The 25,827-nt window shown below is 43.4% G+C and overlaps 1 protein-coding gene and 2 long non-coding RNA genes across 12 annotated transcripts in view; 2 read left to right on the forward strand and 1 right to left on the reverse strand.

Moving 5' to 3' along the window:
- Positions 1 to 593: 593 nt before the first annotated feature.
- On the reverse strand, positions 594 to 6,548 carry LOC133465979 (uncharacterized). Of its 3 annotated transcripts, none has more exons than XR_009784796.1 (4): positions 5,014 to 6,548; positions 4,495 to 4,910; positions 4,243 to 4,414; positions 594 to 1,059 (listed from the first exon to the last, which is right to left on the reverse strand). It is a non-coding gene; the product is annotated as an uncharacterized LOC133465979 (long non-coding RNA). The 3 variants fall into 3 exon arrangements; XR_009784797.1 differs by having other exon boundaries at positions 595 to 1,059; positions 4,495 to 4,635; positions 4,741 to 6,548; XR_009784795.1 differs by having other exon boundaries at positions 596 to 1,059; positions 4,495 to 6,548.
- A 3,948-nt stretch (positions 6,549 to 10,496) lies between these two features.
- On the forward strand, positions 10,497 to 19,744 carry LOC133465978 (uncharacterized). 3 transcript variants are annotated; one of them, XR_009784794.1, is made up of 6 exons: positions 10,497 to 10,916; positions 12,018 to 12,144; positions 12,506 to 12,565; positions 12,659 to 12,750; positions 12,878 to 13,051; positions 18,142 to 19,744. It is a non-coding gene; the product is annotated as an uncharacterized LOC133465978 (long non-coding RNA). The 3 variants fall into 3 exon arrangements; XR_009784792.1 differs by lacking the exon at positions 18,142 to 19,744 and adding an exon at positions 13,325 to 17,728; XR_009784793.1 differs by lacking the exon at positions 18,142 to 19,744 and adding an exon at positions 17,613 to 17,728.
- Positions 19,745 to 22,763: 3,019 nt separating this feature from the next.
- Positions 22,764 to 25,827, forward strand: part of LOC133465408 (zinc finger protein 646-like) — a 101,781-nt gene continuing 98,717 nt past the window's right edge. For 3 of the 6 annotated variants that reach the window (XM_061748194.1, XM_061748200.1, XM_061748201.1), the window contains exon 1: positions 22,767 to 23,019. In XM_061748194.1, the coding sequence (XP_061604178.1) occupies positions 22,891 to 23,019 (129 nt within the window). In that variant the 5' untranslated portion in view covers positions 22,767 to 22,890. Of the gene's footprint in view, positions 23,020 to 25,827 lie in introns of all 6 variants that reach the window. The other 3 variants (XM_061748197.1, XM_061748199.1, XM_061748195.1) reach the window with 3 other exon arrangements.

Raw genomic sequence — 25,827 nt, forward strand, 5'->3', positions numbered from 1 at the left:
AACAGTTTAGCGCAAACGACTCTAAATCAGTCTGGCATGCATTCCAATCGCTGACTAATTACAAGCGACGATCCCCCCAAGCTGAGAACAATAGCACACTAGCCAACGACTTGAATACCTTCTACTGCAGATTTGAAAAGGACAGTTTCACACCACACCGCTACCTCTCTCTCGTTACATTACAACACACTGATTTTGATAGAAATTACTGGCTGAAACACTGCATATTTTTTGTTTGATACATATCATTACAGATACATGCCCAGATCTCCTTATTAACATATAGTTGCATTACACTTGGTCGCACGGACACAACAAACGCACAAAATATCAACACAGGGTACATTCGGAAATTCAGTCCGACACGCTCACCTTGCCCTGAGATTGTGGTACTCAGAGACAGAGCGAGGTCCCTTTTCTATAACTTTACGAATGAACGTGTTGGCTATTGCCAGGGATACGTCAGTAACTATAAACTATATGTTTATAAAAAGGTCTGGGTGTATATCTGTAATGGGAAGTATCGAACAAAAGTGTATGCAGTGTTCTGTAAGCATACAGCCAGTAGTTTCTATCTGTGTTTTGGACATACTTGGCAAATAAAGATGATTCTGATTCTGACAATAGTTTCTCACAGCATTGTGTTCAATGGGCTAAAATTAGTAATATTTTCACTTTTGTGATCACAACAAAAACATATTTTCCACTCCATTCTTAGTAAGAGGTCGACAATTTGTTTTCATTTCTTGTTGAGATTTATTGTACAAGATTCAAACAAGATTTCTTATAAATTACTGCAATGAAATACACAAACACACAAATCTGCACAGCATGTGGATAAAATGACCTCTTCAACCCTCTACATTGTCTGAACATACTTGGCACTGCCACGCCATCTCCTTGATGCATTTGCCACGTGTACTTGTAGCAATCAACAGAGCGCACAGTGACGTGATTGTTCTTTCACTGAAAGCTGTTCTTCACGCCACACTGTCATTTTTTGCCTTCTCTGTGTCTCCAGTCGGCCTCTCTTTTCTGGTGGCGGTGAAGTCTCCTCATCTGTAGGGTGATCATATTTTTTAGATGTGAGGAATGGAATATGATGTGAGCTATAAAAACCTCAACCAAGGTTAGAAATCTACGCAAAGATATCATTTGAATTATAATTCCAAAACATCAAGTATGCTTCTTCTGTATTGATTTAGCATTTTGTCTTTTCCTAAAACACAACTGCCATAATCAGCAAATGAAAATAGGATGTTTTGGAAATCTTACGAGAAGAAATTTCTGAGTCTGAACTCAGCTCAAGGGCAATGTCTTCTCCATCGGAGTCGCAAGGGTGGACTTGGTTCAGGATCAAACCAAAGCCTGCTAAGTGTTGTAGACTTTCTGCATCATTGTTTCCTAGTTGACTGAGTAAGTGAACTCCTATGTGCCGTGAGCAAGCTATTTATCCATCTCGGGTCTATTGTTCAGTCATCATTGACGCCGACACCGACCCCTTCCTCTACACCAAACCCAGTCGGCCTGCTTTATTATTTTGTTGTTTTCACCAGGATTTTCTGTGTTTATTTATATAGCACACTTGGTCATGGGTGTGTGTTCCGGTTTTTGTCTTCCCCCTGTTTCATACACACCTGCTCCTGAGAGCATCTTCACCACCTGTGCCTCGTTCACCCTAATTACCCCTTGCATTTAACCTCGTATCTCATTCTCATTCAGTGGTCTCAGTGGGGTTTAATTTCTGGTTAAATGAAGGTATTGATTGTTTGGTTATTGTCACTGTTACAGTAACAATGAAAAGTCCATTTGGGATCCCTTCATAAATCGCACTGAAGTAAAATAAAAAGCATGAGTGAACTACAAAAAACACAGCTATGCACAAGGAAATTATTTACAAGTTGGAGGATGTCTATTGTAAGATCATTTGCAAAAATGACAGAAAAGAATGTCAATGGGAACAAGTGAAATGTGAAAAGTAACATTTATGTTAATGGTCCGATGTTAATTACAAATCATTTCCATTGCATGTGTTCCTGTGGAGAATGCCATCCACAGCTGGCAGGGGTGGAGAGTGTCTGTTGCCAGGAGTTGTCAGCAGTCGCAGAAAAGTTGACTGTTGGAATGAGTCGCATCATTGAACATGAAGGATTTGAAGCCAACTGTCTAAATCGGTATGTGCTGAAAACCAGCTTCTGGGAGTACATACAGAAAAATGGCCCAATCGGTGATAAAGACCCAGTAAATAAGTTTTTCAGCGAGAAGATGAGGTAGACCCGTGGTTCTCAAACTAACAAACTACACCAAGTTCCACCATAAAAAAAATACTTGGCTCTCCAAGTACCACCATAATGACCAGCATTAAAACACAGTAGTGTTTTGAGTGTTCATCAAATAGACAAGGCAGAAATTTTATTCCTAAAGCGTATTTTTAATATTAATTCTAATTATATTATGGGGTACCGAACCCCCTGATACGGGCTGTACGACCGGTGTCAGAGTTTGGTCCGCATTGCCGGCAGTAAGACGGACTCGTTTCCGGTGAGGGTTGTACTCCTTTGGACAAGGCTGTCCTTTGTCACAGATTCTTTTATGGACAGAATTTCGAGGCGCAGTCGAGGCGTAGAGGGGGTCCGGTTTGGTGGCCTCAGTATTGCATCTCTGCTTTTTGCAGTTCGCAGCAGAGTGTGAAGCGGCTGGGATGAGAATCATCCATCCATCCATTTTCTGAGCCGCTTATCCTCACAAGGGTCGCGGGCGTGCTGGAGCCTATCCCAGCTATCATCGGGCAAGAGGCAGGGTACACCCTGAACTGGTTGCCAGCCGATCACAGGCCACATAGAAACAAACAACCATTCGCACTCACATTCACAATTTAAGGGCAATTTAGAGTCTTCAATCAACCTACCATGGGATGTGGGAGGAAACCGGAGTTCCCGTAGAAAACCCAAAGAAGGCACGGGGAGAACATGCAAACTCTACACAGGCGGGGCCGGGGATTGAACCCCAGTCCTTAGAACTGTGAGGCAGACGCTCTAACCAGTCGCCCACCGTGCCGCCGGGATGACAATCAGCACCTCCAAATCTGTCGGAAAAGGGTGGCGTGCCCTCTCAGTCGGGGATGAGATCCTGCCCCAAGTGGAGGAGTTCAAGTATCTTGGGGTCTTGTTCACGAGTGAGCAAAGAATGGAACGAGAGATCGACAGGCGGATCGGTGCAGCGTCTGCAGTGATGCGGACTTCGTATCGGTCCGTTGTGGTAAAGAAGGAGCTAAGCCGAAAGGCGAAGCTCTCAATTTACTGGTCGATCTACGTTCCTACCCTCACCTATGGTCACGAGCTGTGGGTCGTGACTGAAAGAACAAGATCCCAGATACAAGCGGCCGAAATGAGTTTCCTCCGCAGGGTGTCCGGGCTCTTCCTTAGAGATAGGGTGAGAAGCTTGGTCACTTGGGAGGAGCTCAGAGTAGAGCCGCTGCTCCTCCACATTTAGAAGAGCCAGATGAGGTGACTGGTGCATCTGATTTGGATGCCTCCCTGACGCCTCCCTGGTGAGGTGCTCTGGGCACGTCCCACCTGGAGAAGACCCTGGGGACGACCCAGGACACGCTAGAGAGACTGCGTCTCTCGGCTGGCCTGTGAACGCCTCGGGATCCCACCGGAAGAGCTGAATGACCTGTGGGTCGTGACCGAAAGAACAAGATCCCGGATACAAGCAGCCGAAATGAGTTTCCTCCGCAGGGTGTCCGGGCTCTCCCTTAGAGATAGGGTAAGAAGCTCATTCATCCGGGAGCATCTCAGAGTAGAGCCGCTGCTCCTTCACATCGAGAGGAGCCAGATGAGGTGGCTGGGCCATCTGATTCGGATGCCTCCCGGACGCCTCCTGGTGTGGTGTTCCGGGCATGTCCCACCGGGAGGAGACCCCGGGGACGACCCAGGACACGCTGGAGAGACTACATCCTTCGGTTGGCCTGGGAACGCCTCGGGATCCCCCCGGAAGAGCTGGATGAAGTGGCTGGGGAGAGGGAAGCCTTGGCCTACTGCCCCCGCGACCCAACCTCGGATAAGCGGCAGAAAATGGATGGATGGATGGATTCTAAAAATATTCGACAGTGACAGCTGTATAACCAAGTTTAGAGTTGAGACAAATTTAGCACATTTCATTTGCTCCTCAAACACATGAGCAATGTCCATTGTGGCTGTGTGGAACTGTATATTTAGTTTCACCGCTAATGTACAGTACCTTTCTTTCATTGTCTTGTGTGAGAAATGGGAGGCCTTTGGAGCGAAGTATAGCACTACTTCATGGTAGGCTTCAAGGCTTGATGTTTGTTGAATAGGCGATAAGTTGCCAATGTCTTTGAGCAGCATCTTATTATTTAGTATTATTAGCAGTTACTTATCTGCTTTTGATCCTGGAACGCATCAATGGACAGAATTAAGAGAAGTAGCATCTCGGAATCATCTTTCAATAAGTTCATTTGATTCACTTTACGTTTTATGAGCCATTCTCTTTCCTCTACCAGTTCATCATGCAGACATTCTGTAAATGCGTCACCATGGCCCTTGTGAATGTTCACGACATGGTTGGCAATCCACTTCTGCCGACATTCATCACTGTTCCCTTTGCTTGATGCTGTTGAGCAATAAATGTGATTGATGATGGACTGCGACCATTTCAACGAAAAACTGAAACATGCATGGACAATCATAAAAGTGACAAACGCAGAGCTAAGACTACCTTTTGTGACATGCCAAACATCAAACCAGTGGCAAAGGTTTATGGGTTTCCCTCAGAAATTTCCTAATTTGAGAGTGCCGTTCTTTCACAATGTTTTTCATGGTGACACCTTTCCTCTGTAACAAGGCAAGGCACCTCTTCAAGCCCTCCAACCCCATGGCATGGGAGTTCTTCATGGGAAATGGGAATTATTTGCACAATATATGAATACACAAAACATTTGGCCTGACTACTAGCTTGTTCCCGAGAAATGTCATTGCAAAGATTATTTACCTGTACCAATTGGGTGTCCAAGATCTGTGTGTCTTCAAGGTTCATAACAGTGTATGAACCATATTTGGCCGTGTGCCCAGAAGAGCAGCATCGCGCATCACCACCAAAGGGTTAGCTGTTTTCCCTGAACTACCCCCAGAAGGGAAGATTGTTGACATTCCCACACAAGGTTGATGGTTGGAAGCAGGTAAGCATTCTGAATATAACAGAATGTCCTCTTTGAAAGTCATTATGTTCACACTTTTGAGCACATCTATCACTTTCACTGGACTGCAGCCGCTAAAAAGGATGGCACTGGCACCCAGCAAGAGGCATACAACCTGACATTGGTTGGCTGTACCATTCTTTGAGGTGACCATGTCTGCATGTTGCTTTGAACATGGCAAGGCTTCCTCTAATATTTTTAATAGCCACCAGGCATGGACTGGAACAGACAGCACAGATTGGCAGGAGTGCTCCAAGGCACCATTAAAAAAACAACAAACGTCCACATTCGAATAGGGTTTCCATTAACGATGGACTCCTTCTCCTTCAAGGAAATGCTGTAAAAATCAAGTGTGAAGTGTGAATCATTTTGTCTTGCGCCAGTTCTACAGGATAAGAACAACCAAGAGCTGTATCTGTAACTTACAATGGTGAAAAGAATAAACAAGTATATTTACAGTATAAAAAAAAAACGTTCGACTTTCTAGTTGTATTTGCAAGCTTCCTTCATTAATGACCATTTTTCTTCAGTGTCGTCATCATTATCCTCATCAGATTCATCCTCATCACCAGGAGAATAGTCCTCATCTTCGACATCTCTGTCTAACATGGAATCATCCAGCTCTGTGTTCATATCTAACAGGCCATCATCTAGCAATGTTCACTGCACACCAGCATGCACATACGAAGGGCCTACGTCTTCTGCCCAGTTAGTTTGTGTCATCTTGGAGACTGCTCCCACAGCTGGGTCACACTGAACTTTTTTATGCCTCTGGCTCACTGTCGATGTGACTTGGGTCCCATAATGTCGCTTATACTGAAAATGTGAAAACTTTGTGTGAGTGAGGAGGTAATGATTGCAATGATTTGAGGGAGTGATCAAAGCACTTGATAAATACAGTATATTATATTCCAACTCACCCATGATGTTTGAGTACTGACTGGCTTATTGTCAACCATAGCCTGGATACACACATAGTTGCGAATTGATTGTGGTAGAATTTCAATGACGTCCATGGCAATATTAGCATCATTTGATGTGACATTCTGGTTGTCATATATTGCTCTCGCTCTGAGTAACTCAGGCACCATCTGGAATAATCGTGATGCAAGATTAACCACTTTATTTGTGAATAAGTACACAACCCCTTGATGAGTCTGACTGTGCATCAGGATTTTTAGGCTTGAGTTTGATACACACAGGAAATGTACCTAACTGCAAATGATTTGAATCATCCATCCATCCATTTTCTGAGCCGCTTCTCCTCACTAGGCTCGCGGTCGTGCTGGAGCCTATCCCAGCTATCATCAGGCAGGAGGCGGGGTACACCCTGAACTGGTCGCCAGCCAATCGTAGGGCACATACAAACAAACAACCATTTGCACTCACAGTCACACCTACGGGCAATTTAGAGTCTCCAATTAATGCATGTTTTTGGGATGTGGGAGAAAACCGGAGTGCCCGGAGAAAACCCACGCAGGCACGGGAATAACATGCAAACTCCACACAGGCGGGGCCGGGGATTGAACCCTGGTCCTCAGAACTGTGAGGCTGACGCTCTAACCAGTCGCCCACCGTTCCACCTTGTAGTCTTACCGTTGTGCTAAAAAAATATTGGCACCCCTGCGGTGCCAATGCAGACACATAATGCTTTTTTTTGTTGACTGTCTGACATTAAATAAGACTAAACTTGTCCTGTTTTAGGATTACCAAAATTATGTCTATTCGCTAAATGCCAGAATAGTGAGAGGATTCTTTTGTTACAATAAAATATAACAGGCATGCTCATGTGGTCAGACAGTTGAGGAAAAAAGGTCATGGCTAGAAATAATGGCACCCCAGGGGTGCCAATATTTTTTAGCATGACTATACGTATTATATATTAATATATTTCAGTGACACGGCACAAGCTTTTACATAGTATGCAGTATTCCTATACATTGTGTGCCCCTCGCTCGAGTAGCTTTATAACACGCCACAAAGAAAGTCTTAGCCATGTCTGTTGGCTTGTCATATAGGCACTTTTTTCTCCACTGCCCAGTGCATAATAACCATAATAGAGTTGTAGGTATATGCAAGGAAATCCTCACCTCTTGTCTCCACCGCTTCACAGCTGCGAGATTTAGTTCTCTTCCTGGCAGTTACATATGTAATAGTTGGCACCGCAGCTGGTTTCAGCCTCTGCCTAACTACACCTGTGTATCTAATGCTTTCTCAAAAGACGCCATTTCGAAGTGATCAGCACAGAGTTTGGAATACTTGCTAGGCACCCATAGCTGACCACATTTCTTACCCTATCGATTGACTTTCCCTATCCACTGGTCACATATTCATTTTTCACTTGGAAAGCCAAAAAAACCTCTTCCCACTGCCTGAACCACTTGTACAACCAAATGCCACACAATAAACCATCGTGAAATTGCTAAATCATACGACAACAAATATACAAGGATGGAACAACAGCATGGAAAATAGCACACACGGCCGAAATAGACAGCGCCGGATAGAGCCGAAGACAAGGCGTATATCTGCTATATAATCATTTCGAAATGGCAGATGTGGTTTGCAAAGGGGTTCAAGAGTTATCAAGAAAATTTTAAACAGCTTTGTCCTCTGAACTTTAAAGTTTTACTCTGCCGTGAAAAGGTATTGGCCCCCTGCATAGTTTCCCCACTTTATTTATGTTTATGATCATCAAACAAATGTAAACATCACACAAATATAACCCAAGTGAACTGCTGTTTTTAAATGGTGAGTTGATTTATTAAGGGAAAAAAAACTTCTAAGTTACCTGGCACTGTGTGAAAAAGTAATTACCCCCTTGTTAAATCATGACTTAATTGTGGCTAATCACTATTTTTAGTTCATTTTCACTGGTCACACCCAAACCTGATTACCTCCAGACCTGTTCAATCAAGAAATCACTAAAACAGAATCCGTCCCAACAAAATCAAGTCGGACAAAAAAATCTAAAAAAGCTGCAACAAAATGACACGAGCCAAAGAAATTCCAGAACAGTTAAGAAATAAATTGACATCTATCAATCTGGAAAGGGTTACAAAAGCCATTTTAAAGCTTTAGTATTTCAGCGAAGCATAGGGAGAGCCATTATCCTCACATGGAGAAAACATGGAACAGTGGTGAACCTTCCCAGGAGTGGCCGGCCTACAAAGATTACCCCAAGAAGAGAGCAATAACTCATCCAGGAGGCCACAGAGGAACTCATGACAACTTCTAAAGAACTGCATGCCTCCCTTGCCTCAGTTAAGGTCAGTGTTCATGACACAACAATAAGGAAGACACTGGGCAAAAATGGCATCCATGGCAGAGTTCCAAGGCGAAAACCACGCTGACCAAAATGAACATAAAGGCTCATCTTACTTTTGCAAAAAACAACAACAACAACAACAAACATCTGAATGATTCCCAAGACTTTTGGGAGAATATTATCAGGACTGACGAGATGAAAGTTGAGCTTTTTGGAAGGTGTGTTTCTCGTTACATCTGGCATAAATGTAACACAGCATTTCAGAAAAAGAGCATCTTACCAACAGTCCAACATGGCGGTAGTAGTGTGATGGTCTTGGGCTGCTTCCTCCTTCAGGACCTGGACAACTGTGATTGATGGAACCATGAATACTGCTCTTTATCAGAAATTCTTGAAGGAGAATGTTCAGCCATCAGTTTTTTTTTACCTCAAGCTGAAGCACACTAGGGTTCTGCAGCAGGATAGCGATCCAAAACACACCAGCAAATCAACTTCTGAATGGCTTCAAAAAAACAAAATGAAGATTTTGGAGTGGCCTAGTCAAAGTCCAGACTTGAATCGGATTGAAATGCTGTGGCATGACCTTAAAAAGGCTGTTCATGCTCGAAAGCCCTCCATTTTTGCTGAATTCAAACAATTCTGCAAGGAAGAGTGGGCCAAAATATCTCCACAGAGATGTGAAAGACTCATTGCCAGTTTTAGAAAATGCTTAATTTAAGCTGTTGCTGCTGAGGATGGCCCAACCAGTTCTTAGGTTTAGGGGGCCATTACTGAAGCACTAGCACTGTTTCCTATGACAGCAATAAAAGTTCAAAAAAGTCTGTATGGTCATTCAAGTGTTTTGTTCATCCATCCATCCATTTTCTGAGCCGCTTCTCCTCACTAAGGTCGCGGGCGTGCTGGAGCCTATCCCAGCTATCATCGGACAGGAGGCGGGGTACACCCTGAACTGGTTGCCAGCCAATCGCAGGGCACATACAAACAAACAACCATTCACACTCACAGTCACAGTCACACCTACGGGCAATTTAGAGTCTCCAATTAATGCATGTTTTTGGGATGTGGGAGGAAACCGGAGTGCCCGGAGAAAACCCACGCAGGCACGGGGAGAACATGCAAACTCCACACAGGCGGGGTCGGGGATTGAACCCTGGTCCTCAGAACTGTGAGGCTGATGCTTTTACCAGTCGATCACCGTGCTCCTTCCTACTTTGCAAAGGATCATGGTGTGTGAATTCAGAAATATTGTTTTGTCTGTGTGTGTGTGTGTGTGTGTGGTGTTTTTTAAGGAAAACCTTTAAAGATAATGGTTTGTCATTTGGGGACTTGTATGGTTGACTTGTGTAGTATATTTCAATAGTACTGAAACCAGACTTCCTTTGGGAGGGTCAAAGGGTGGAAGACCGGTATTCACTCAAACTGTCTTTTCTTTGTACGTCTAAATCCCAGGACATCCTTAAATCAGTTATATGGATAGTGGGGTCTCCGGCTAGCCCTTGACCGAAACCTGACCGGTATTTACAACCGGGGTCAGGTCATCAGAGAGGACTGGTTTTCATTATCGCAACCAAGGGCCCCAAGGAGGGGGGAAATTGACAGAGTAAAGAGACACCCGCAGGGGAGTGAAAGTCCAAATATGGTCATGAGGAACGGGTGCACCAAGGAGGGGCTAATTCCACGCCCAGAGAATTAAACCTTGATAAACTGAGATCCAGGGGGGTTTTCGGGGGCTGTTTCATCGTTCTGGCAATGTAGCAGCTGCTATGACACTAAGGCCTGTTCAATAAATCGAACTAGCCCAAACGCCAAGTGTCTCGAAGTCTTCATTCACCCCATGCCAGACGGAAGTCGGAGTCCTACCGGGAGACCAACGACTCGGAAGCACAGGTGGAAGAAATTAACCACACTTGCCAAAATACTCTCACTCTCCAAATCTCTATCTCCTCACAACCCCATTTTGAAGCATAATGATGCATTTTATACAGCTAGTATGGCGCCAAACCACTCAAATCTGTCAAACCTGTCATTGGCTCAGAATGCGTTGAAATGCCATGAGCCAATGAAAAGCTTTGAAACGTTTTAAAGGAATGAAGCGCGAAGCGAAACAGCGATGACGTTCGAAGCTTCAAACGTCATCTGTCACGTGACACTAGTGTTTTGATACAAGCTCCGACACAGCATTTCGAATCACTCCGCTTCAGGAAGAGTGACACAAGCTCCAAAGCCTTGGTATCATTTGCCCATCACTAAATACAAGGAAACACAAGCAGAGCGAAGAGACTAGAAAGGATAAACAGATTGAATATGATGAAAGAAACCAAACAAGGATACACATTGGACCTCCTATTCGAGAGGTGGCTGGAGTCAACTCAGACTCCCTGAGGAACTTAATGGACACAGGAGCGACGTGGCTTCATTTCTCCTTGACGGGTAAGTATCACATACTTGTATTTTTAATTGATTGTGCATTCCCCCAAAATATAACTTCAAACCGATAGCATTAGTGTTATATAGACGCGGTAGTGTGCGGCACGAACTAGTTCAGCCAAATAGCATTGCTTGCTAACAATACAGTAGCTAGCATTGTGACAAGCCAGAGCTGCTATGTCGGAATGACTTTGGGTACGTTCGAAAATTCAATGTGACTGTCTCACTGCTCTCCGAGAGTGCAGTGTTCAGAGAGGCAAAGCACACTCCATTTTCTATGAATTTATGAAAGAGCGTGTTGGCCATTGGCAGTGACACGTCAGTGCGTCCGCTATATTGAATGTGTCAGTTCTGCCTATAAACATCCGGCCTCTCTGTCTCCTTAGGCTTCTTTATACTCACGCGGACGGCGACCGCGCTGACGTCACTGCGGCTGTCCCACGCGTAGTTTGCCTTTATGCTCGAGCGCAACCCACGCGCGCTGTTTTGAAAGTGTGCTGCAGTTCTCCTCCAAGTCTGGGGTGTCGCTATGCCTGGTATTGGATAGGACACCAAAGGGTGGCGTTTCCTCTGCATTTTTTTTGCCATTTCCGGTAGCTGTTTTTCCTTTCCTTTCAGTAACAAGGAACAAAGCAACAACAATGGGGAGCACAACAAAACAAATGGACCTAGATGACCAGATGATACATTTAATTATGCTGCAAAATCGATCGAGAAGGCAGCGACGTAGATGGTATGTAGAACCAAGGGGCACGCTGGTATGTCATCACAGCATGTGACCAAAACGGACCAATCACGAGAGATGATCTCCGCGGCGTTCGACGCGCAGCAACTATTTTTGTCGGGTGCGCGGCAAGCTACACAGAGGTGCTGCGCGGGGCAATTCGTCGGTCACGTGATGCAATGTTGGCGTTGTCGGCCGCGGGAGTATAAAGAGGCCTTAATACTTGAGCGCAACCCACGTGTGCAGTTTTGAAAATGTACTGCAGTTAACCTCCAAGTCGGGGGTGTTGCTACGGCTGGTATTGGCTACGACACCACAGGGTGGAATTTGCTCTGCATTTTTTGGGCCATTTCCGGTAACCATTTTTACATTCCTTTCAGTAACAAGGAACAAAGCAACAACAATGGCGACCGTGGAACAGTGTCTGCGAGAACAAATGGACCTAGATGACCAGATGATATGTTTAATTATGCTGCAAAATCGACGGAGAAGGTGCCGGCAGAGATGGTATGTAGAACCAAGGGGCACGCTGAGTACATCATCACAGCATGTGACTAAAACGGACCAATCACAAGAGATTATCTCCGCGGCGTTCGATGCGCAGCAACTATTTTTGATCATCTGATCAAGTTAAGTGACAAGTGAACATACATTTTTGCTATCAAGCAAGGTAGCAGAAGTGTAAAAATGTACCACGTCACAAAAGCTGCTTAGGTGTTTTATAAAAACAAGCCAGCAAACATGTTAACTGACCAGAAATATTTTTTTGTCCTCGGCTTACTTGTTCTTTACCTAAACTCTTTGGGGTTTCGTCACTCTGTTGTTGATCAGTATGACCACACTACTTGCCTCTGCATTGTTTTCTCAGATCCACTGCGGAGCTGGAATTATTACCGTCACAAATTCAGAGTGCCATGGTGAGCAAAAGGTACAGTATAACCCATGGCGCCTCTGCAACTGTCAATTTTGCGCTGTTCTTGTCCTTTATAAATAAACCAATACAAATAAAATGGAATTACAGGTTGTCTGTCACAAGTGGCCTGCTGTAGATTAAAACAGCTAAGGCCTGATGTTCTACTTAGGTGTTGCAAACTCACCTCAGCAGAGGCCAAAGTGAGTTTTACTTCCACCTTATGGCTGTCTCAAGAAACCATACAAATAGTGTAATGTAATTACAAACATCCATGCTTCATGACATTACTGAGTAAATACATTTCTTTAAATTTCTCAATGATGTCAGGTCTATTTGTAGTAATCAGGAAGCCGCAGGGCATGAGAAGGGAGCCCCAATGCCAAGCAGTCATCCAGCCCAGGGGGACACCGCCATGCAGCTAAGTGGGAACCCACCTCCCCCCCTGTTGCACTGCTGCCCAAAAGCCAAACCCACCCCCCCACGACCCACCGTCCCCCAGAGGTGGGTGTATGAGGTGCAATAAAACGTGGGGATGAGTGTGTGTGATGCATTTAAAATCCAGGGGGGCAGGCAGGGGCGCAGGGTGCACGGACTGGGAAACAGCACAGATGTGCTGAAACCTGGTCTGACACCCACACCTTCTTGACCCCATACCAGTCCCCCAGGAACCCTTTGATATGTATATGTGCCCAGATGTGATTAGTGAGAAAAATCTATACAGTGAGTGGTGTGAGCATGTGCTAAGTGAGTGATTAAGAGGCATGGCTCCTGCAGGTCGGGCCCATCAGGCCGGACAACCACCGACGAAGAGGGCCGCCTCACCCAGACCCGCAGCACCGACCTCCGGGAAAAAAATGGGAGTTTTGGGAGTTTGATGTTGTTGTGGTCTATTTGTTCCAATTCTAGCCAAGAATCATCAGAATCCGAATCATCTTTATTTAGGCCACTGAGCAAAAAAGGGTTGCTAGTTATCTGGTAATCCCGGTACAATTATTTTCTTTTGACAACTGTGCAAAAAGATGCAGAGTCCTCTCTTACTCAGAGCAGTTTGAATGACTACTATAGCAATAGCCCGGTGCAATGACCATTGTGCAAAGGGCGCCAAGACAAGGAGTGTATGCAGTTTAAAGTGACTAGTAGTGCGATAATCTGGGACAATGTTGATTGTGCAAATGTTGCAGATACTCCTCAGTCAGTGTGCAAGTGGTGCAGATGCTACTCTGGCATGACTGGCCAGTATTGGTCAACAACAGATATGCAAATAGTGCAGCGTGGAGAGACTGCTACAGTGAGTGCACGAGTAATGTATAATTGGCCTGACAGAAATGTGACAACAAACTCAAGACAAAAAAAAATGGCAGCATGTTGCAATGGAACTGTAGGTTAGCTGTTTAAGAAGTTGATCGCAAGAGGGAAGAAGCTGTTGGAATGTCTGCTAGTTTTCGTTTGCATTGATCAGCGCCTACCTGAGGGAAGGAGCTGGAAGACCTGGTGACCAGGATGTGGAGGGTCCGAGAGGATTTGGCATGCTCTTGTCTGAGTTCTGGCAGCGTGCAAGTCCTCAAGGGTGGGTAGGGGGGTACCGACAATCTTTTCAGCAGTTTTGATTGTCCGTTGCAGTCGGAGTTTGTCCTTTTTTGTAGCAGCACCAAACCAGACTGTGATGGAAGAACACAGGACTGATTTGATGACCGCTGTGTAGAACTGCCCCAGCAGCTCCTGTGGCAGGCTGTGCTTCCTCAGAAGCCCCAGGAAGTACATCCTCTGCTGGGCCTTTTTGAGGACGGAGTTGATGTTGATCGCCCACTTCAGGTCCTGAGAGACTGTATTTCCCAGGAACTTGAAGGTCTCGATGGTTGACACAAGGCAGCTGGACAGCGTGAGGGGCAGCTGTGGCGAGGGATGCCTCCTGAAGTCCACGATCATCTCTACAGTCTTGAGCCTGTTCAGCTCCAGGTTGTGTCGGCCGCACCACAGCTCCAGCCACTCCACTTCCTGTCGATATGCAGACTCGTCTTTGATGAGGCTGATGACAGTGGTGTCATCTGCAAACTTCAGGAGTTTGACAGCCGGGTGCATTGAGGTGCAGCGTTCGTGTAGAGAGAGAAGAGCAGTGGAGAGAGGACATAAACTTGGGGTGCCCCAGTGCTGATGCTGCGTGTGGATGAGGTGGTCTCCCCCAGCGTGACCTGCTGTGTCCTGCCCGTCAGAAAGCTGTAAATCCACTGGCAGATGGCATTTGGAGAAGCTTGGTTAGAAAGGAGTTCAGGGATGATGGTGTTGAACGCTGAGCTGAAGTCCACGAACAGGATCCTCACGTAGGTCCCTGCACTGTCAAGGTGTTCTAGGATGAAGTGCAGTCCCATATTGACTGCATCAACAATTTAGATGAGGATTGTTCTAAATTTGCCAACAAAATACAAAAAATTATTATACAATTTACATGGATAATGAATCTAAAAGCTAGAAAGAATGGGCCTCCTTGGTTAAACACATTTATTCTGAAACTGATGAACGCGATCATTCCTTGAAGTTGTCGGTCAAATCAGGATACAATCGACACCACTTTATTTCACTGAGAAATAGGGTAGTGAAAGAAATAAGAAAATCTAAAGCTGACTTTTTCATTACTGCTTTGAATAGTGCGAAGGGAAATTCAAAAATAACCTGGAATTATTTTAAAAAACTATTGGGTGATACACAAAATAAGAAAACAAAACTAATGCAAATTAAATTAAATGGAAACATCCTGACGGAACCTCAAGTGATGGCTGATGCTTTTAACAACTACTTCATTGAATCTTTGTCAGAAATCTCTGCTAAGTTTGCAGTAAAACAAAGGAAGGAATACTCTGCATTGTCTGCAACGCAGTTCTTTACTATTACAAATATTACTGAGACCAAAGTTATCGATTTAATTCATTCACTCAAACCATCTAAGGCAAAGGATGTTTTTGGAATGGACACGAACATGCTCAAAGATCTAGGTTAAACTCTTGCTACTCCTATTGCCTCAATCATTAATCTTTCAATTTCATCTGGTCACTTTCGAAAGGCCTGGAAATCTGCTATTGTTACCCCTGTCTTTAAATCCGGTGACTCAACTTCTCTGAATAGCTACCGACCTAAAAGCATTCTTCCAGTCATTTCCAAAGTTGCAGAAAAATGGGTGTCAGAGCAGATTGTCCATTATTTAAACAGCAGCTCCCCCTCTCTCCACGCCATGCAGTTTGGTTTCAGATCCAAGCATTCCATTGAAATGGCTACATGCCTCTTCATTGAGAAAATAAAATCTTCTCTTGACAAGGGTGGAGTTGTAGGGGCGGTGTTCTTGGACCTCAGGAAAGCTTTCGATACAGTAAATCACTCTGTTCTTCTTACCAAGCTCTCAAAATTTATCTTCTCACGCAAAGCTGTGAGCTGGATTGAATCATGACCGAACACAATCTGTATCAGTTAACAACTGCAGATCAGAGTCTCTTAGGCTAACCTCTGGAGTCCCTCAGGGATCAATATTAGGCCCCCTTTTATTTAGTCTTTATATCAACGATTTGCCCACTGTTTGTTCTGAAGCAGAGTGCGTAATGTATGCAGACGACATGGTTTTCTTTTTTCATGGTCGCTCCAAAGATACTGTTGCTGCTAAACTCACTAATACAATGTCCTGTGTCACAACTTGGTTGCAGGAGTGCTGTCTACAGCTAAACGTTTCTAAAACTGTAGACATGTATTTCACTAAAACAAATAGAGTATCACCTGACCCCGACATACTTGTTAATGGAGAAAAAAATGCAAATTGTCAGCCAATACAAATATCTTGGGTTAATAATATATTCACAGCTTTCCTTTAAAGCCCATATTGACAAATTGTGTAAAAATATCAAATTAAACCTCGCAAATTTTCGTGCAATTCGAAATGAAATGTCAACTGAAGCCGCAAAAATGTACTTACATTCAATGATTCTTAGTCACTTTAACTATTGCATAACCAGTTGGTCCCAGGCTGGTCAGAATGCAAAAAAAACATTGAAAGTTTTGTACAAACAAGTAATTAAAGTGATGGATAAAAAACCAAGGCACTATCATCACTGTGCAATTTTTAAAAAATACAGTCTTTTAACCTGGGACAGTCTTCACATATTTGCAGATTTAAATTTGATTTATAAAGTACTGCATGATTTGGCTCCAGCTCCTCTGGCTGAGTTCATCAGCCAAAGAAACAGCTCTGAGCGTGTCACTCGAGGCTCTGTCAGTGGTGACTGTCTCATTCCTCTGCGCAGGAGCACTTTCAATAAGTCAGCCTGGTCAGTGAGGAGCGCTGGTGAGTGGAACTCAGTACCTGAGGAGGTTAAACTGCTTACAACATACAAGGCCTTCACAAAAAAAACCTGAAAATGTGGCTAGTTAACACCTGTAGCTGCCAACACTTATTTGTGGCATTTCTACCTTTTACTGAAGCCTGTCTGGTCATAGTGGATTATCGACGAGAGTACCTTTTCAAGTCTCGCTGCGAGGGCTTTCGAGGTAATCTTGATATCTACATTAATCAGTGATAAGGGAGATAATAAACCGGGAGAGTGGGGTTGTTACCTGACTTTAGTAATAATTTAATTGAAGCTGTTCATATGGCTACTAATTTGACCTTTATCGTTTATCTCCTTGACTGTTCTGAGAAATGGAAGTGGTAGTATTGGCCAGAAATGTTTAATGAATTCGACGGGGATTCTGTCCGGGCCAGGCGCTCGTCCCGATTGCATATTTTTTTTGTGCGTTCTGTAATTCTGTGATGGTTAAAGGAACATCAAGGCTGTCTTTAATTTGTATAATTTAATTGAGGAATGTTTAGATCCTTAATAAAAGTTTCAATTTCTCTTTGGTCTGGGTTGTTCAAAGATGCGTGTAAGCTACTATAATAATTGTAAAGAAAGTCATTAATTTCTTGCGGTGACTGTGTACAGTTGCCATTTGAATCTTAAATGGCTGTAATTAATGACATTTAATTTTTTTTTAATGTATCTTTATGGCTTGAATTAAATTTTCTAAATGTGAGATTCTTCTGAAGGACACTGCCCGATCAAGATTGGAGTGACACAAGCCAGTGCTGGAATACCGGACAAACCTCTTAGAAGGATGTAATTGAACCATGCATACATCTTGTAATTAAAATGTTTTTAAATACTTTTTAGTTTTATATTTCTTGTTTTAAATATACAATCCATGAACAAGCGTTATAGAGGGCATTGATATTTATGAACTGGAAGGAGATACGAAATGTAACTGACTTTTGAGTGGCAATTGTGAAGGAGCCATTCATTTTCAGTTCTTTATAACAATTGAACAATAGCAAAATAGTAGAGGTAAATGTGCAGACATTCCTGAAAGTAAATTTAAAAAATAAGGTGCAAATCGATCTACAAATATTTGTAAAGTAATATAACATGCACATTTCTACTGGAGCAATTATTTGAAAATATTACATTTGGTTCCTCATTGTCTGCTTTGTGGGAATCATATATAATGTCCTTGGGAATTTTCCACATTACATATTGGTGATAGGTGCCCTTGGTGGAATTGTCTGTTGTTCTCTCCAGGTTCACAGAGATCATCAGCTGTCCGGATGTCATTTCACAGTCATCTGGCTCTGCCTAAAACTCTCTCGTTCAAGATGGTGGCCATGAGGTTTGTCATGTGTCTGCAGTGATGGCAGACACCATTCTGTTGACCAGGAGCTGAAGAGGAGGAGCTTCCCCAGATATCTCGTGGTAGACATCAAAACATGAAGCTGGAGTCACATCGCAGAAATGTATTCATCACAATGTCATTACTCGGTGGAATGGTGGACGACTGGTGAGAGAGTCTGCCTCACAGTTCTGAGGACTGGGGTTCAATCACTGGCCCCGCCTGTGTGGAGTTTGCATGTTCTCCCAATGCCTGTGTGCGTTTTCTCCGGGCACTCCGGTTTCCTCCCACATCCCAAAAACATGCATGGTAGGTTGATTGAAGACTTAGATTTGCCCGCAGGTGTGAATGTGGCTGCGACTGGTTGTTTATATGCGCCCTGCGATTGGCCGGCAACCAGTTTAGGGTGTACCCTGTGATTGGCTGGCAACCAGTTCAGGGTGTACCCCCGCCTCCTACCCGATGATAGCTGGGATAAGCTCCAGCGCTCCTCCGACCCTTGTGGGGATAAATGGCTCAGATGATGGATGGATGGATGTCATTACTCTAAACTCAGCCTGTCAGCTCATTTCTGTAAAGCAGGACATTATTTTGATTAGATTTTGTGTTTGCGATACTGGGTTTCATTCCAAATATTGTATCTATTCTTTCTGATGTCCACATATAAAAGCTATTTAAAGTATTTAAAAAATTCCCTCATACCATCTCAACAAAAATCATCCCTCCATCCATTTTCTGTACCGCTTATCCTCACTAGGGTCGCGGGTGTCCTGGAACCTATCCCAGCTATCTTCAGGCGAGAGGCGGGGTACACCCTGTACGGGTCGCCCAGGCAATCGCAGGGCATCAGCAAAAATCAATGAATACAATAGGCACCATTTTTTTGTTTTCATACTTGTACACATACATTTACATGCAAGGGTGTTAAACATTTTTTTCTCACAAGCCACATTGTAGTTAGAATTTCGCTCCGATGGCATTTAGGACTGGAAATGTTTTTTTTTTAATTGGCTTATATTACCTATGCATACATGACAAATTGATGGATAACTCATTTTGAAAGCGGAAGTCAAGGATAATAGTTCAGCTATGTATCAAGTTACTGTAAAAATGGGTTTGGTAACAATAAATGCTTTTGCAACAGCTCAGCATTTTTTTCACATATGACAATTTGAACGTTTTGGTACAATTTTAGCAAGAATCATGGTATTTGAGACAATTGGCTTTCACCTGAGACTTATAGTCGAACGTGTTTGTGTGCAAATGTGTGCGTGTGTTCAAATCATGTGGCTACTATACAGTGCATAGTGTAACTTCCAGAGATATACTCGGCCAGGGCTTGTCGTCGGCCGGGGTCACCAATAGCCGTGTTATCCTCTTGGGAACTCTGAACAGCAAGGATACACATTCACCGGACATTGCCTTGATACTACAATGTGGAGTCTTGATATTTATAGCTTTTATCAAAGCCGCTGTTGCTGAATGGGGTTAATAATAAATGAAATTTAACGGTCATGCCAATAACTTTCTCTAATGCCACGAGTTTCCCACTTGTATACAGTATGACAATTTTCTGTTTAGTTTTTACTTATCGGTGAAGAACACATGCCGAGAATGGCAATTTTGCTTCTACAAGGTGACCACGGGAAAGCCAGCTGGTGACTTGCAGGTGCACGCCCGCGAGGTGCGTGCATTCATCCAGAGAGGAGGGGCAAGGTAATGAAGTGAGGCTACATTAAAATCTAGCTAGCAGTTCAACACTACACACTGCACCTTTGATGTGACCTATATTTTGTACAACTCAACTTTTTGTACCTTTTTGCGAGGGAAGGTGAAAATAACAGAAATAAACAAACGTGATTGACTTGGACTTGACGTTTAATTTGCTGCCTTGGTCAGGTCACCATTGCAAAAGACATCTTCTGTTTTAACTGGTATTTTACCTGTTTAATAAAGTTTAAATAAAAATAAATCTGGTTGCACAAGCATGCACTCTCTCTTATAGCTGGCATGTGGCTGTGTTCAGAAGTACCTGATGATATTCAAACTCATGATCAACTCCACACACGCCTGCCACCATTTCAGTTTCTAAGTGGAAAAAAACACGGGCATAGGGCTTTACAGAAACATTTGCTTTATCTACTACAATGACTGAATGAAGAAGCTGTTTAATGACCAGACTTATTGATGAAGTGTGTATGAGAGCGAGAACACATCTTACCCAGAAGATGGATGTTTTACAATGACTTATGATCATAAAATAGAGCTAATGTTGCCATATGCACAGCCAAAACAACAACAAAAATAAACTTACCGCAAGGTGTTTTCTCGAGTTAGAAGTGGACTGAAATAACCAAGTTTGGGCTGTGGCAAAACTACATTGCAAGCACTAAGCTGTTGCTTTTTATAGTCTGGATTGTAAACACTTTGTTGGGCGCGGCTGTCACGACTCGCTTGGATTGGCCCGCAAAGCCTCATTAGAAGACTTTGTGTGCGGACATGTGACTTTCTTGTGTCGTTTGATTGGTGAACTTGAGTCAAACGTCTACGGTGGATTAGAGCAATGGTGTGGATGCTGAAGTCGAAAGATAGATCAATTATTGATTGATTATATATATAAAAATTTGTAAAAGAAGGCAGCAGCAGGTGGTAGTGCGTCTGCCTCACAGTTCTGAGGACCCAGGTTCAAATCCGGTGTCGCCTGTGTGGAGTTTGCATGTTCTCGCTGTCCCTGCGTGGGTTTTCCCTCGGTACTCCTCCTACATCCCAAAAACATGAATAGGAAGTTAATTGAAAACTCTAAATTGCCCGTAGGTGTGAATGTGAGTGCGAATGGTTATTTGTTTAGATGTGCCCTGCGATTGGATGGCAACCAGTTCAGGGTGTACCCTGCCTTTCGCCCAGAGTCAGCTGGCATAGGCTCCAGCACGCCTGATACTCTCGTGAGGATAAGGGGTTCAGAAAATGGATGGATATATATAAAGTGTGTGTATATATATATATATATATATATATATATCCATCCATCAATTTTCTGAGCCGCTTATCCTCATGCGGGAGCGCTGGAGCCTATCCCAGCTATCATTGGGCAGGAGGCGGGGTACACCCTGAAGTGGTTGCCAGCCAATCGCAGGGCACATAGAAACAAACAAGCATTCGCACTCACATTCACACCTCCGGGCAATTTAGGGTCTTCAATTAACCTATCATGCATGTTTTTGGGATGTGGGAGGAAACTGGAGTGCCCAGAGAAAACCCACACAGGCACGGGGAGAACATGCAAACTCCACACAGGCGGGACCGGGGATTGAGCACCGGTCCTCAGAACTTTGAGTTCTGGCGAGAGCATGTCTGTTACAACGACAACGGAGATCCCGGAGTGTTGAGCAACAGAAGTTGTACATCAAGCAAAAATGCGAAGGAATTCCATCTACAAAGCTTCAAAAAATAGTGTCCTCAGTTCCCAGACGCTTATTGAGTGTTGTTAAAAGGAAAGGTGATGTAAAACAGTGGTAAACATGCCCCTCCAAGCTTTTTTGGAATGTGTCGCGGGCATCAAATTTAAAATGAGTGAAAAAAACAAACGTGTTTTATCAGTTTGAACATTAAATATCTTGTCTTTGTAGTGTATTCCATTGAATATAGGTTGAATATAATCGGCACATCATTGTATTCTGTTTTTATTTATGTTATACACGTCATCTGTGTGGAGTTTACATGTTCTCCCCGTGCCTGCCTGGGTTTTCTCCGGGCACTCCGGTTTCCTCCCACATCCCAAAAACATGCATTAATTGGAGACTCTAAATTGCCCGTAGGTGTGACTGTTTGTTTGTATGTGCCCTGCGATTGGCTGGCAACCAGTTCAGGGTGTACCCCGCCTCCTGCCCGATGACAGCTGGGATAGGCTCCAGCACGCCCGCGACCCTAGTGAGGAGAAGCGGCTCAGAAAATGGATGGATGGATGGAAAATATATACATTATATATATTTTAAAAATTATAATAATAATTATATATATATATATATATACATATATATATATATATATAAACCCTATATGATTAATGAGGACAAACTAGTCAAAATAATGAGTTTGTATTTTCAGAGTAGTTTGACAAAAAACATACCTGGGTGGAAAACATTTTTAACCAATCCATTCTACACCACTTATCCTATTAAGGTTCGCGGGGCGCTGTAGCCTATCCCAGTTGACGCCCTGAACCGGTCGCCAGTCAGTGCAGAGCACACATAGAGACAAGACAGACAACCATTCAGACTCACATTCTCACCGTCACTGAGTGGGAACTGAATCCACGCTTCCTGCACCGAAGTCAGGCGAATTTACCACTGCACCATCAGCGACCATTTTACTAAAATCTACTTTCAATTTGTAAATCGACCCTAGTGAGGATAAGCGGTCCAGAAAATGGATGGGTGGATGGACAGTCAAATTCAAATACATCTGGACAGCATTCTAAATGTATTACGTTTTCCGTCTTATTACCCTCCAGTCCAACAGAAGGCAGTAGTGAACCGTATTCTTCCACTTGTCCACAACCAAAGCGCTTATTTCAAAGAAGAAATATTTTTCTTCACCGAAGAAGATCCTGACAAAGCGGCTCTGGTCCAAATTTACAAAATACAAAGAACCTTACAACAACGATGTATGCAAGGACTAACACCGGCAGCTCACATGGAGATTTTCCTGACAGAAATGGAGTGAATTATGTGACATCGACAGAGTCTTTCGGCCATTGCTCGCAATTGTTCTGGAAAAAGGATCCACACGACGTAAGAAACCCCACTGCCTAAAATATTAGCTAACGAATCAGACCAACTATTCATGTCATGGTACAAATAGATCTGTTTCTCCGGAATGATGGACTATCTTTGTCGTTATTGAGTCTCACGCCAACCAAAGTTTACCTTGTAGTTTGTATGGGCATCTTCGTTAGCGATCTGCTAAGGCACCGAGTGGCTTGTGGCCTAGTTTGCCTACTTGCTACAATGTTAAGTGGTTTAATCTCGCATTGGTTATGGTTACGAAACGGAGACAACCTGCATTACAAAAAGCACGTCCGTACCATGTAATTATATTTGTAAGATACTGCGGCCGGTCAGGAATATGGACGCGACTGTTGTGAAGAATTATAGAGACAAGCTAATGCTAACGGTCAGGTTCGGTTGTTGGTGTTGTAGAGCCAATGCTAAACAAGGTTGCGCACGGAATGTGCATTTTCCTGTGAGTTAAGTAAGAATGCCTTGAACGGTTAGCTCCAATCCCGCGATACAAAGTATTTTGAGTTAAGCCTCAAATGCATCAGTAATGCCTGCAACACTGAGTTTAGAATAAACAAAACAAGGCTTGACCCACCGGAAATAAGGGCGGAAGGAGGCCTACTGGGGTTTTCACAAAACGTTGTTGTAATGACAGGCTCCAGTTCATTAATGGTTGCGGGATCTGAATTAACCTACTGCTTTTTTTAGGTTTGAGTATTTATTATATATATGTTTTTTTAAACCTTATTAACAATAATTTACGATAATGCAACAACATCAAGATAGTTGTGTTTTTTTTTTGGGGGGGGGGGGGGGGTGTCAAGAGTGAAGATGTAATTTGGACATTGTACCATAGTTTGTCAATTATACTCACCAGAAGGGCTCCAGCTATATCAAATATTTTAGTTTTTGGGTATTCAACTGAAAGTTCCATCGAGTAATTGGATAAAGAGTAATTATGAATACACAAGAAAAGTAAGGCTCTCTTGCTTAAAGTTCCCATGCCATCAAATTTACTTTTATGTAAGTCATCTTTGAAGTCCTTTTATCGGGTTTGGATGATCATTTGGGTTGGAATTGGAAATGTCCAGGATGCTGTTTTTTCAAGCTACTCTAGTTTGTCTTTTACACCTGGCAGATGAGGTAGTGTCTTAATGAGAAATCGGGTTACTTGAGACTAGTTGGCAACTTGATGGCGACTCGAGTCTCCACTGGTTGCAGAGACGTCTCCTGGAGACTTGCCAGGTCACCAAGGTGTCGTGGTGAAATCACATGTTCGATTTCATTGGAGACCTTTTGGCAATCCTCTGTATGCTCACTATAGAGAAAAACGTCCCATAGCTTAATGTCACAAAACAGCAAGCAATCGTCACCAAAATTTATATGGACATCTCTACCTATGCCCACTTCGACCTCAGATAATATAAAAAGGATATGAATATTTGAACAAGCGGCCCAATATTTTGGATGTTATGAAGGTTAAAGCGTCTTCCTTATTCGAAGACTTCCTCACATGGTGTTTTTGCTCCACCGGCTGAGCTAGCATGCACGCAACACATGCACACATACACGCACACTATATACAGTCCCCTCCAAAAGTATTGGAACGGCAAGGTCAGTTCCTTTGTTTTTGTTGTACACTGAAGACATTTGGGTTTCAGATCAAAAGATGAATATGAGACAAAAGTTCAGAATTCCAGGTTTTATTTCATGGTATTTATATCGCGACGTGTTAAACAACTCAGGGCAGAGCACCTTTTATTAGAAGCCACCCACTTTTCACGTGAGCAAAAGTATTGGAACATTTGACTGGGTGTTTCTAGTTGCTCAGGTGTTGCATTTTAGATTGATTGCTTAAACATTAGTGTTTGTTTTTGGCTTTGGGTTTCACCTGTGAAAACTGCATATACTGTTAAGCAAACATGAAGACCAGAGAGCTGTCTGTGGGAGAAAAGCAAAGTATTTTGAAGCTGAAAGAAGAGGGTAAATCAATCAGAGCTATTGCACAAACATAGGGCATAGCCAATACAACAATTTGGAATGTCCTAAAAAGAAAGAAACTACTGGCTTACTGAGCAACGGCCATTGAACAGGTCGGCCAAGGGTATCAACAGCAGTTGATAAGTGAAATGTGAGAGCTGTGAAGAAACACCCAAAGACAACAGTCAATGACATCCCTGCAAACCTCCACAGGGCAGGGGTGAAGGTATCACAAGCCACTATTCAAAGAAGACTTCAAGTGAAGAAATATACAGGCCATATCACAAGATGCAAACAACTCTTCAGCAAAACATACGTGCAAATCAGTCGCCTTTCTGTGAAATTCCCCGTTTTGAACTCTAAATAGGGTATTTAGGTGACTTGTAAAGATTCAATGAGTTTTTCCTCAGGGGGGAGGTCCGCCGTCGCTGAAGTCAATAGGCTGTTTCGTACTCTGTGAATGCTGGCAGCTAGATCCATTCCACAGATCCACCATCCATATACAGATGTAATTTCTGAATATTACTCGGACTAATATGCGAGCGCATCGGCCCGAGGACCTGCTTTGGATAAATCACAGGAGTTGAAGAGACCAGAAAAAAAAACACTTCCGCCGCATCTGCTGTTAAGAAGTAACGGTACTTTTACTCCGTTACAATGATCTAAATGTTGCTCGCTACTTTTATTTATCAATTATTGCTTAACTATTTCGTGCGCGAGACTACAACTTCTGCGTTGGACGCTGTTTGCTCCAATCCAATTTAATTTAAGTCTAGTTCACCAATCAAATGACACAAGAAAGTCACATGACCTCACACAAAGTCTTCTATTGGGCATAGG

This window comes from Phyllopteryx taeniolatus, chromosome 16 (assembly GCF_024500385.1).
Source record: "Phyllopteryx taeniolatus isolate TA_2022b chromosome 16, UOR_Ptae_1.2, whole genome shotgun sequence".
NCBI lineage: Eukaryota > Metazoa > Chordata > Actinopteri > Syngnathiformes > Syngnathidae > Phyllopteryx > Phyllopteryx taeniolatus.